Source organism: Heterodontus francisci, chromosome 7 (assembly GCF_036365525.1).
Source record: "Heterodontus francisci isolate sHetFra1 chromosome 7, sHetFra1.hap1, whole genome shotgun sequence".
Lineage (NCBI taxonomy): Eukaryota > Metazoa > Chordata > Chondrichthyes > Heterodontiformes > Heterodontidae > Heterodontus > Heterodontus francisci.
This window is the reverse complement of record NC_090377.1, coordinates 38,019,585-38,033,156: the sequence shown is the minus strand read 5'-3', so window position 1 is coordinate 38,033,156 and position 13,572 is coordinate 38,019,585. Positions and strand designations below refer to the sequence as shown.

The 13,572-nt window shown below is 42.9% G+C and overlaps 1 protein-coding gene across 4 annotated transcripts in view; it reads right to left on the bottom strand.

The window, feature by feature from the left end:
• LOC137371926 (low-density lipoprotein receptor-related protein 1-like) overlaps window positions 1-13,572 on the bottom strand; it is a 1,827,029-nt gene that overhangs the window by 539,494 nt on the left and 1,273,963 nt on the right. For all 4 annotated transcript variants that reach the window (XM_068035008.1, XM_068035009.1, XM_068035010.1 and 1 more), the window contains exon 34: window positions 9,212-9,337. In XM_068035008.1, coding sequence (XP_067891109.1) covers window positions 9,212-9,337 — 126 coding nt within the window. The remainder of the gene's footprint in view (window positions 1-9,211; window positions 9,338-13,572) is intronic.

Genomic DNA, 13,572 nt, shown 5'->3' with positions numbered 1-13,572 from the left:
AACCAGCTAGTCACCTGACTAACCTGCTGGGCTACCTGAGTTTTTTGAATTTGTAAAAACAGTTTGGACAGAAAGTTGTTTGCTCCTGGACTGAGAAGATCTCTCTCCTGTCTGCTCCCATCTCTTCCTCACAAGCATCTGAATCCACTGAAGACACGTGAACCCCAAGAGAGAAGTCTCCAACAGCAAACAAGGTTTAAGAAGAATACTGCGTCCCAACAAAAAGCAAGATCTACCGATAATCAAGGACTCTACAGTCAGCTTGAAGAATCATAACAACAACTCTTCAGATATTGCCTGAAACCTTTCCACTTTATTTTCCTTCTGCTCCATTCTGTCTCTATTTTCATGTGTGTATCGCGTATGCGTGCTAGCGTGGGGTGCGGCATATATTCAAAGGCATTAACTGAATTAGAGTTTAAGTTTAAGTTTAATAAATTTCAATTTTTCTTCTTTAAAACTAAAAAAGCCTGTTTGTGCTGGTTTCTTTGCCTTATAATTGGAAAGGATGTGTTAAAAAAACAGTGTGATTAAAAATAAAACCCTGTTACAATCAGACCAGGTGAAGACTGAAAGGGAACCCCAGACCTCTTTCTCACCTGGTCGTAACAAAAGTTTGGGGGCTAGCATCTGGAATTGACCCACAGACAACCGAGAAACTGGAATTGGGAAGCCAAATTTTTCCCAAGCAAAAAAAAAGGGAGTTTTCGACACAGGTTTTCTTGTGGTTGTGTGTGACTGAATACTAACATGTCTGCAACTGAAGCTAGTAGCTCTCCAAGCTAGGGTGAAGTAACTTGGGATAAGTTAAAAAGCACTGTCTATGGAGGAGTTGAGGAAAATGGCTGAGCAGTGTGGGATCACTGTACGTGGCAAGGCTAGGAAGTCTGAACTCCTGAGGCTAGTGGCCCACCATTTTTCTCTTGAATCTGAAGCAGCAGAAACAGGGTGAGAAGCGGAATCCGACAAAGTATTGTTAGCAAAGATACAACTGGAACAGAGGAAACTTGAATTTGAGGAGAGGGAGAGAGAAGGAATATTCTGGAAGGAATGCAAAGAGAGAGAGTTGAAGCAGCTTGAGTTAACTAGGGGGTGACAGAGTAACCCCAGTGAAAGCATGGCCAATATGGAGGAGCGTAATTCAGGGATGGGTACACAATTGTTAAAACTAGCTCAATTAATTCCAAAATTCAATGAGAAAGACGTAGAATCACATAACTAGGGCTGTAGATAGGGCTTTAAATGAAATAGTGGGGGGGCGGGGGGGCGGGTTCACTTGCATGGAAAATTAGGAAGTCAAAGTTAAAGGAGAAGGTAGGAGTGCAGGTTGGTGATGAGGCTGAGTGTTACCAGAAATTAAAAGGTTGGGACAGAACATGTGAACGTCATATTGCACCAAGGAATCATCCAAGAGTACGGAAATTTGATAATAGAACAAACTTAAAGGCTTTGTACCTGAATGCACGAAGCATTCAGAATAAAATTAATGAGTTAATAGCACAAATAGAGACAAATGGGTATGATTTAGTGGCGAATACGGAGACGTGATTGCAGGGAAACCAGGTTTGGGAATTGAATATCCAAGGGTATTCAGTATTTCGGAAGGATATGCAGCAAGGAAAAGGAGGTGGTGTAGCTTTGTTAGTAAAGGAAAAGATCAGTGCAGTAGTGAGAAATGATATAGGCACTGGAGATCAAGACGTAGAATCAGTCTGGGTAGAAATAAGAAATAGCAAAGGAAAGAAGTCCCTGGTGGGAGTAATCTATAGGTCCCCAAACAATAGTTCCACAGTGGGGCACAGTATAAACCAGGAAATAATGGGGGCTTGTAAGAAAGGTATGGCAATAATCATGGGTGATTTTAATATGCATATAGACTGGAGCAGGCTATTCTAGATTTAGTATTATGTAATGAGGTGGGATTAATTAATGATCTCATAGTTAAGGATCCTCTAGGGAAGAGTGATAATAGCATGCGAGAATTTCAAATTCAGTTTGAGGGCGAGAAACTGGAGTCCCACACTAGCATTCTGGAGTTAAACAAAGGTAATTACATAGACATGAGAACAGATTTGGCCCTAGTGGACTGGGCAGGAAGACTAAAAGGTAGGACAGTTGATGAGCAGTGGCAGATGTTTGAGATACTCAATACCTCCCAACGAAAATACATTACAGAGAGGAAGAAAGATTATAAGAGGGGAAAAAACATCTATGACTAAGCAAGGAAGTTAAGGATAACATAAAGACAAAAACTAAGGCATACCATATTGCAAAGGCAGGCTGGAAGATTGGGAAACTTTTGAAGATTAACAAAGGTTTACTAAAAAAGTAATAAAAAGAGAAAAGGTAAATTATATGAAAGAAAACTAGCGCAAAATATAAAAACGGATAGCAAAAGCTTTTATAAGTATATAAAAGGGAGGAGAGTAGTGAAAGTGAATGTTGGTACCTTGGAGGATGTGACTGGGGAGTTAATAATGGGGAATACAGAAATGGCAGAGACACTAAATCAGTATTTTGCCTCAGTTTTCAGGGTGGAGGACACTAGTACCATCCCAATAGTAACAGGTAATGCAGAGATTATAGAAAGGGAGGAACTTAGAACAATCATCATCACTACTGAGCAAACTATTGGGATTGAAGGCAGACGAGTCCCCAGGGCCTGATGGTCTACATCCTAGGGTCTTAAAGGAAGTGGCAGCAGAGATAGTGGATCCATTGGTTATCATATTCCAAAATTCCCTGGATGTGAGAAAGGTTCCAGTGGATTGAAAAAATGCTAATATAATGCCCTTATTCAAAAAGGGAGGGAGCCAAAAAGTAGGAAACAATAGACCAGTTAGTTTAACAACTGTCATTGGGAAATTGTTAGAATCTATTTTTAAGGAAGTAATAACAGGACATTTAGAAAGTCAAAACGCAATCCATCAGAGTCAGCATGGTTTTATGAAGGGTAAATCGTGTTTGACTAATTTGCTAGAGTTCTTCGAAGATGTAACAAGTAAAGCGGCACAGTGGCGCAGTGGTTAGCACCGCAGCCTCACAGCTCCAGCGACCCGGGTTCAATTCTGGGTACTGCCTGTGTGGAGTTTGCAAGTTCTCCCTGTGTCTGCGTGGGTTTCCTCTGGGTGCTCCGGTTTCCTCCCACAGCCAAAAGACTTGCAGGTTGATAGGTGAATTGGCCATTATAAATTGCCACTAGTATAGGTAGGTGGTAGGGGAATATAGGGACAGGTGAGGATGTGGTAGGAATATGGGATTAGTGTAGGATTAGTATAAATGGGTGGTTAATGGTCGGCACAGACTCGGTGGGCCGAAGAGCCTGTTTCAGTGCTGTATCTCTAAATCTAAAAAAAAAATCTCAAAGTGGATAATGGGGATCCTGTATCTGGACTTCCAGAAGGCATTTGATAAGGTGCCGCACAAAAGGTTAATACACAAGGTAAGATCACATGGGGCTCGGGGCAACTTATTAGCTTGGAAAGAGGATTGGTTAACCAACAGAAAACAGCGAGTTGGGATAAATGGGTCCTTTTCTGGTTGGCAAGATGTGAGTAGTAGGGTGCCACAGGATTCGGTCTTCGGGCCCCAACTATTTACAATCTATATTTATGATTTGGATGCAGGGGTAGAAGGTACTATAGACAAATTTGCAGATGACACTAAAATAGGTGGGATAGTAAGTTGCAATTAGGAAATAAGAAATTTAAAAATGGATATGGATAGGTCAGGTGAATGGGCCAAAATTTGGCAGATGGAGTTTAACGTGGATAAGTGTGAGGTTATCCATTTTGGTCAGAAGAATAGAAAGGCAGATTATTATCTAAGTGGAGAGAAACTTCAGAGTGCTTCGGTGCAGTGGGATCTGGGTGTCCTCGTGCATGAATCGCAGAAAACTAGTAAGCAGGTGCAGCAGGTAATAAGGAAGGCAAATGGAATTTTGACATTTATTGCTAAAGGAATAGAGCATAAAAGTAGAGAAGTGTTGCTGCAACTGTACAAGGCATTAGTGAGACCGCACCTGGAGTATTGCGTACAGTTTTGGTCCCATTACTTGAGGAGGGATGTCGTTGCATTGGAGGCAGTTCAGAGGAGGTTCACCAGATTGATTCCAGAGATGAGGGGTTTGTCTTATGAAGTGAGATTGAGCAGTTGAGGCCTTTACCCTATGGAGCTTAGAAGAATGAGAGGAGATCTAATTGAGGTATATAAGATGATTAAGGGGATTGACAAAGTAGACGTAGAGAGGATGTTTCCTCTGGTGGGGCAATCTAGAACAAGAGGCCATAGTTTTAGGATAAGGGGTAGCAGAATTAAAACACAGATGAGGAGAAATTACTTCTCTCAAAGGGTTGTGAGTCTGTGGAATTCACTACCCCAGAGTTGGGTGGATGCTGGGACATTGAGTAAATTTAAGGAGGAGATAGACAGAATTTAATAGTAATGGGTTGAAGGGTTATGGAGAATGGGCAGGTAAGTAGAGTTGAGGCCGAGATGAGGTCAGCCATGATCGTATCGAGCGGCTGAATTGCCTACTCCTGCTCCTAGTTCTTATGTTCTAGAAGCATTTTTTGTGTCCTTTGAGAAACTGGCAAGGCAACTAAACTGGCCAGCTGAAATCTGCCTTCCTTTACTACAAAGCAAGCTAACTGGAAAAGCCCATGAGGTTTATTCCCTGTTGCCAGATGAGAGTTCATCAAATTATGAACTGATAAAAAATGCTATCCTTAGGGCATTTGAATTAGTACCTGAAGCCTATCACCAAAAGTTTAGAACCCTCAAGAAGCAAGCTAATCAAAATTATCTGGGGTTTGAAAGAAGTAAGCAGCTGGCTTTTGACCAGTGGCTGAGGGCTCTTAAAGTACAGCTCAGCTATGAGAATCTCAGTGAAGTAATTATGTTTGAGGAATTTAAATATTCTTTCCCTCTCTCCATAAAGACCCATGTAGAGGAACAGTGGGTTCAGAGAGCCTGGCAAGCGGCCGTTCTAGCTGATGAGTTTGCTTTAATGTTTAAGTCGGTTTCCTAATAACCCCCACAAATTTGAAAAGGACAAAGGGTGGGAAGGTGATGGCAGCCCAAGCAATTCTGTGAGAGAAAGGAAAGCAGGAGACACAGGGGGCCCTTCTCTAGCCAAAGAGGAAGGTGCTGTGAGCAAGAGGGAGACCTAGAGACCTGTGTTCTTCCATTGAAATAAGGCAGGGCATTTAAAAGCTGACTGCTGGAAACTAAAGGGAAAACCTGTAGGGTTAATCAGGCACACCCGCTCAGTGAAGAAGAAGGGAGCCTGATGGAAAGCAAAGCACAACAAGCTGTGGCTTTAACTGTAGTAAGAGTGAGACCCAGGAAGATTATGGCTGCAAGTGCAGGAAAAGCTAATAGGATTCCTGAAGGTTATCAGGGTTTTATGTCTGAAGGGAAAGTAACCCCATACTTCTCCACTGGGGCAAGCAAGCCCAGAGTGATTGTCAGGGACACAGGAGCCACTAGATCCCTTTGACTGGGAAAAGGCCTGACCTTTCCCCCAGAGAGTGCAATGAATACCAAAATGGTGGTGAATGGTATTGGAGGGCACTGTATGCCTGTACCTGTACACCAGGTGCACCTGGAGTGCGACCTAGTTTTGGGACCGGTGACCGTAGGGATTGTCCCTAGTTTGCCTGTGGACGGGGTTTACCTGCTCCTAGGTAATGATCTGGCGGGGGTGAAGTTGGTCGCCCCTCCAGTAGTGAAAGAAAGACAGCAGGAGGTCAGAGAGACAGGGAAGTGGCAGGAGATGGACCCCTGCAGTTTCCCTAAATGTGTAGTGGATCAGGACATGATCAAACCAGCTCCCCCAGAGGAGACTGAATTGGCACTGCAGGCAGATGACCATGAGGTCTGTCTGGCTGAGACTTTCTTTATAAAGTTAGGAGACCCACGGATTGAATTGAATGGATTTTTCCTAGCTGAGGCTCAGTGAGCTAACCCAGTTTTGCGAGTTAGCACAGGCTGCCTCATCTGAAAGGGAAGCAGAGGGAGTCCCTGATTGCTATTATTTAAAGAATGAGTTACTGATTAGGAAATGGAGTTCTCACAGATCTGAGAGTAAAGAGTGGACAGTAGTTCACCAGTTCGTGGTGCCACAGAGGTACCGGAGAGAAATATTAAGAAGGGCCCACGAGAGTACAGTGGCTGTACATGCTGGTATACAAAAAACCAAAGCCCGCATAATACAGTAGTTTGACTGGCCAAAACTTCACAAAGATGTGGTGGAGTACTGTAGTAGTTGCCACATGTGCCAGGTTGAGGGGAAACACCAACCCACAGTGAAACCTGCACCCCTAAGTCCTGTACCGGTGTTAAGAGGACCCTCCAGCAGAGGGCTGATGAACTGTAAGGGAAGCCCACCAAGAACAAAAGGGGACAGGCAAAAGGCTGGCAAAACTTTAGAAAGAGAAGGGGAAAAATGACCAAGAGGGCAGGTTAAAGGAAGTCCGGAGGAATCCTGGATGATAATCCCTACTGTCCGGTCAGCCAAGCCTGAAAAATTTGAAAAGTTAGACCCCATATCCTCCTACGTAAATGCAGACACTAGAAGCACCCCACCAGAGTTGCTAACAGCATTTACAGGAACCTGCGGAGACAAAGAAAGACCTCTAGGGGATAGAGAAACTGTGAGGGTGATGTCTTACCTTGTCAAAGTGCCACAGGGGAGTGCAGTAGAGTCTTCACAAATACCTGCAGGCAGGAGTGTCTTCTGCGACAAAGGGGGGATTAGCAAAGAATCCTCCCCCACAGTCAGAAAAAAAGCGAACCACCCATTCCCTGAAGTCAAAAGCCTTTGCATGACTCAGCAAAGCACTGAAAGAGAGTTTAGGATAGATCTGCCCACGACTGACTCTTTAAAAAAAAATTACCTCAGCAGGAATAAAGACCCTAGGTAGCCATGGAAATGGGCAAACAGAAGAGAAACTTGCTGAAAAAAAAGAACCACATATTTATTGAAATGCCAAAAGGGGACAATTAAAGCAGCACTGGCACCAAGAGAAGACAGGCTGTAATAAGTTTTAGGATTTATGAATGAATGGGAATGAATGAGAGAAATGCATGTCTTTTTCTGTATGTTACATTTTTCTCAACCCTTTTAATGAAATGCACCTTTTCTCTGGGCGCATTTGTTCTGCTGGGTGTGGAGGTGTCATGCTAGGCCCCCACCTGCCAAGAATGAGGCACATTAATTTTGTCATGAACATTGATTTTCAACTGTTACTGGAGTGAGGGGAGGACCTGTTGGACAGATCAGCCGTGGCTGGAAAAGACATTTGCATATTAACAGATAGTGTTTGGAAGGGCAAAGCAGCCATCCCCTGACATTCAACCCACAATGGACTTTTGATCACCAGACGCTGAAGGTGAGGGAGCTTGCATTCCAGGTTGACTGCTAAGATGGCCGAAAAAACAAACGGACATCGTCAAACCAGCTAGTCACATGACTAACCTGCTGGGCTAACTGAGTTTTTGGAATTTATAAGAACAGTTTGGGCGGAAAGCTTTTTGCTCCTGGACTGAGAAGATCTCTCTCCTATCTGCTCCCATCTCTTTCACTTAAGCCTCTGACTCCACTGAAGACACATGAACTCCAAGAGAGAAAAGTTTCCTAAAGTGAACAAGGTTCAAGAAGAATACTGGGCCCCAACGAAAAGTAAGATCCACCGACAATCAAGGACTCTACAGTGAGCTTGAAGAACCATAACAACAACTCTTCAGATATTGCCTCAAACCTTTCCACTTTATTTTTCTTCTGCTCTTTTCTGTCTCTATTTGCATTTGTGTATTGCATATGCATGCTAGCCTGGGGTGCGGCATGTATCCTTAGGTGTTGACCGAGATAGAGTTTAAGTTTAAGTTTAATAAATTTCAACTTTTCTTCTTTAACCCTAAGAAAGCCTGTTTGTGCTGGTTTCTTTGCCTTATAATTGGAAAGCAGTGAACAAGGATTCACCAAAGGGGGAGCTAAAAATACAACGTGTGTAAAAATAAAATCCTGTTGCAGTCAGACCAGGTGAAGGCTGAAAGGAAACCCTGGACACATTTCTCACCTGGTCGTAACAATAGTTATATTTTAGAAAAGGTGTGCTGCCATTTTCTACGATTATATGAATATTTTATATTTGAGCTGTTAACGATTTATTTTAATGGCTTTATTTGACTGGAGTATAATCTGAAATTGTTGTTTGTTAACTGTACAAAATTTTACATAGCTATCTAAAGAGCCTTGTCAAGTGTCACCAGTGATGGACCTGAAATTCAGTTTCGAACATTTACTTTTGTAATAAGATCTAGCAGACCAAATAAAAGGAAAAAAAATATGCAAAATGGGCCAGGAACAAACTTAATTCCAATTGTCTGTGGAGAATATTTGCTTCAAGGTAAGGTACAGAATGTAAAATGTTTCTCTGCACCACACTATGGTAAAGCAAGTTGACTATTTTAATAGAAATATGTCAGTTTAGAAATGGATCCCTGTTGAGTTTATCATATTTTCACTTCATCCTGGATAGCAAAACCAACTCAGCTTCTACTATTGTCCTCCTCTTCTTATGCTCTGTCGACTGCCTGAACTCTGCATTCTGAATGCATCCTCTCTCTCCATCATGGAAGGTTTCATGCTAGAATTAATTGAGGGTATTACAGTGTAAACAGTGTGTGTATTCCTCTGATAGCTGCACTGAGCCGTCTGCTCTGTTGCCATGATTTTATTTGTGGTGCAACACAAAGCCACGCAAACGCACACTGCAAGCTTATGAGTGATGTGCTTAAGCATTTTAAAGCTACTTCTCCACTTCAGTAGTGAAGGTGTCTTCCAAGGGTTATATGAGGGCACAAAGCAGGAGGCGGTAAATATTCAGTTCCCCACACCATCAGCTACACTTGGGAATATAAACTCCTCAATTCACCTTGTGGCAGTGTGGACCTTCTTTTTTATTGGATTTTGGAAAGGAGTGCCAGTTCCACTCTGACTGTTTTCTAATGGAGACGAGCCTTGGTGAAAATAAATAAATTGAAAGAGCAGCAGTAGAAGGCTGGTATGACACGACTCTCCTGATTACCAGCACAACAAAGTAAAAGTGTAATCGAATGTCTCCAACTAGAACAAGGGTTAAAAAGTAAAACAATGATGTTTCTCCACACAGATGTGCTGTTGCTTCCTTCAGTTAATAACACTTACCCTGACATGACATTTTGTCACCGCGTAGTCGATACCCCACAGTGCACTTGCAGGTTTTTCTGGTTTCCGAGGCCGGCAAGCAGAGCTGTGAGCATCCACCGTTGTTCACACTGCACAGATTAGTACCTAAATGGGGCATGTAAAATCAATGTTCAGGAACCTACAGCTGCTTCGGTTAGCTACCTTCTACATGAGTAATGAGACTTCTCTTGAGTCTACAGTGATTTGTGTCAAAATGATTGATGAATGGTCCAACTATGTTTGAAGTGGGAACTGAAATTTCTACGTCAAAGAGCTCTGAAAAGCACATTTTGTTTGAATAATGGAGCATTAAATCAAATTGCAGTAATGGCATTAGTCTATCAGGCAGAAAAATGTATGCTTATTGTGCTACTGTAGCAAAGTTGTAATGCTGTGTATGCAGTGTGTTGCCCTTTTACCTCACAACATAAATTGCTACATGGACAGGAAAGGTTTACCTTCTGTCAGCTACATAAAAAAAGGAAAATGTTGGTGCAGCGAATAAAGTTGGAGGGGTATCATTTAATGTAAATATTTACCATTGAAGTCAACTTCCAAGTTCTGCTCAAAACTACATATATTCTAGATTTTTGTAGCTCTCTGTACAAATGATCCTGTTGTGACCCCTAACAAAAGATTATCAACCGGAAACATTAACTCTGTTTCTCTCTCCACAGATGTTGGATGCCCTGCTGAGTAATTTCAGCATTTTCGGTTTTTATTTCAGATTTCCAGCATCCAACGGTAGTTTTCTTCTGAGATCTCAGACTAACTAGGGATGAGTGAATTATCTCACTTGAACTAGAACTACAGAATCTTCTGATCGAAATCCATGATTTGGGAAATACATCAGTGATGGGCAAATGACAAATCTGCTATTATAGAGCATTCACTTCAGAATCATAGTAACTTCAGCTTTTCAGCTTTCACCAGCTTTCTCCAAAACTCAGCCTTACATCTTAATACTTTATTCTATCTGGTGATGTAAACTTGTGTGTTATTCTATAGCTAAGACGGGAAAGTTTTGTTACAGTGTCATAAATTAATGGAAATTATGGCTATTACAAAAGTGAACTTTCATAGTTTTACCAAGGTTATTTCATTCTGTTTCCTATCAAACTGTACAGATTTTGAAATGTTCTTCCACTAAAATAAACAAAATGAGCATACAAAAAAAAGAAACCAACTGGTCCATCGAGAGTATCCCGACCTGATATAATGTAATTTCCGCATATTTGTTTATTTCCCACTGCCAACACTCCATCACCACCTTCCCACATAGTCACAAATTCTCCTGGAAGAGATCAACAAAAAACTGGGGGAAAAAGTCTTTGGACCAAGCAACACTGGGAAATTCCTTTCCAACCCCCAAAAGCAATCAAGGAAGCTCCAGGAGACCATAGCGATTAGGTAATACATCTCCCAATGATCCATGCACCTTCTATAAGTAGAGGTGTTTCCATGCTCAAGAGCTCATCCAGGTCCCTTTTGAATGCCTGCAGAGAATTGCACTCACTGAACGTGCTTATTCCAAAGATCAATGACTCAGCAAAACATAGTACCTCCTAGGATTTAGTTCAATGTTTTCATAACTCATTTATTCGTCCCCTATCCCAACCTATCTAGCACAAACAGCCTACTCCTTAGGATCAAGTATAATCTTTCATTACTTTAAGGGCCTCAATTTTATCTCCTCAAATTCTAGACTTTCTTAAAGTGAAAAGCCCGAGCTCTTTAAGCTTGTCCTGGTAACATCAAGCCATTAAATTAAGTATCAATCTAGTGTTCCTCCTCTAAATGTTTTCCAGAGTCTTTCTATTCCCCACCATGCAATGGAACAAAACAAGCAAATGAATATTGCCCTGTGGCAGTTCTTGGAGCTAAAGGTCAACTTTCACTGGCCACTGTTAGAGTTGACAAACAAAATATTTCTTCTTCCTGCATTATGTCCACACTGCATAATTTTCTTTATTGTAGTGCTTGGATAGATATTCAAATCTACCTCTCGATTGGGAATTCTGTTGCTGACTTGCAGTGATGCTGTCAGCAAAGAAATCCCATTTTCCACCCTCCATAAAATTGAGCTCATCCAAACTCTGCTGCCCAGATCCTACTTGCACCTAGTCCCATTCCACCACCACGCACGTCTCCATTAACCTACATTAGTACCTGGTCCAGCAAATCCCCCATATTTAAAATGCTTATCTTGTTTTCAAATCCCTCCATGGCTTCACTTCACACTATCTCTGTAACCTCCTCAGGCCTACAACCATCCAAAAACCCTGGGCCGGATTTTATTCTGACAATGGAGGCCCCAGCAACAGACCGGAAGGCGGGGGGACCCCTGGTGCTACTTAATGGCAGGCAGGCAATTAACTGCCCGCTGACGGGGCACCATCGCTTTAAGAAACGAGCTCCCACCTGCAATACTGACAGTGCCACAGGGAATGGTGGCCGTTGGCGGTACTACAGGAAGCCCTGCAGAGTGGAAGACTGGAGAAGACCCCAGGAGAGGTGAATGGGGTCGGGGTCATCGGGGCCATTCAGGAAGGTCTCGGCAATGGGGTCATTGGGGGGGGGAGGTTGGTGGTGGCATCTTCCCGGGGCCCTGTATTGCACCCCCAATGAGGGACACCGCTGATGCCAAACAGCAAGCCCTTCCACAGTCAATAAAATTGAGGTGGAGGTGAGGCGAGGCCTTTAAATGGCAATTAATTGGCCATTTAACGGCCTCAATTGGCCTGGGGCAGAAAGGCTGTCCTCGGTCTTCCCCGCCCTGGACTAAATGCAAAGGTGTTGGGAAGACAATGGGCACTCCACCTCCACACCCCCCCACCCCATCCTCCGTTGCTGTTCTTAGGGGGCCTATAAAAATCATTCCTCTCTGTTCCTCCAATTCTGGCCTCTTGTGCATCCCTGATTTCTTTTGCCCACAATTGACTGCCATACTTTTAACCATTTAGGTTCCAAGTTTTGCAATTTCCTCCCTAAACCTCTCTGCCTTTCTACCTCTCTCTTCTCCATTAAGATGCTTCTTAAAACCTACCTTTTTGATCAAGCTTTTAGTCAACTGTCCTAATACCTATTTTCTTTTCTTTCATGTGATATGAGCATCTCTGGCAAGAGCAGCATTTGTTGCCCATCCCTAATTGCCCTCGAGAAGATGGTGGTGAACCGCCTTCTTGAACTGCTGCAGTCCATCTGGTGTAGATACACCTTCAGTGCTGTTAGGAAGGGAGCTCCAGGACTTTGACCCAGCAACAGTGAAGGAACGGCAATATAGTTTCATGTTAGGATGGTGCGTAACTCGGAAGGAGCTTGCAAGTGGTGGTGTTCCCATACATCTGCCACCCTTATCTTTCAAGTGGTAGAAGTTGTAGGTTTGGAAGGTGCTGTTGAAGGAGACTTGGCGAGTTGCTGCAGTGAATCTTGGATATGGTACACACTGCTGCCACTGTGCAATGATGGTGGAGGGTATGAATGGTGGTGAATGGGGTGCCAGTCAAGTGGGTTGCTTTGTCCTGGATGGTGTTGAGCTTCTTAAGTGCTGTTGGAGCTGCACCCATCCAGGCAAGTGGAGCGTATTACATCACACGCCTGACTTGTGCCTTGTAGATGGTGGACAGGATTTGTGGAGTCAGGAGGTGAGTTACTCGCTCTAGAATTCTCAGCCTCTGACCTGCTCTTGTAGCCACAGTAATTATATGGCTGGTCCAGTTAAGTTCCTGGTTAATGGTAACCCCCCGGGATGTTGATGGTGGGGGATCAGCGATGTTAATAGCGTTGAATGTCAAGGGGAGATGATCATTGCCTGGCGCTTGTGGGTTCAGTGTCAAATTTTGACTGATAATGCTCCTGTGAAGCATCTTGGAACCTTTTACTACATTAAAGACTGAAAACCACATCTACGAAACACACCATTATTATGATGCAGAAATTCCTGGAAGTTATGGCGTGAGTGGCTTATGCCATTCCGCATGGCATGCCATAATTCTCTGGGACTTTAGCATTGCTTCACAGAGACCCTTGTTGAAAAAATTGACAGCTAATTATTTTCATTCTGCCTCCATTAAATTCAATGGTGAGAATGTGTTTGTTAAATTAATGGCACTGTGATCGCAATAGACATATACCCCATTACAGGTTGGTATCACAGGGCTCAAAATCAATAAAGTATTCAGTTGCTCAGCATGTTTCCTGACGGTCACATTCCCAAATTGTTTGCAATCCTATATTATGGGCTTATGCCCAATAGGAACTGGTTGAGACTGTCCATCCTTACTTCACTCTAGACCCTGAAAAACAGTGGAGAAAAAATACTTCTAATATAGGCTGGATTC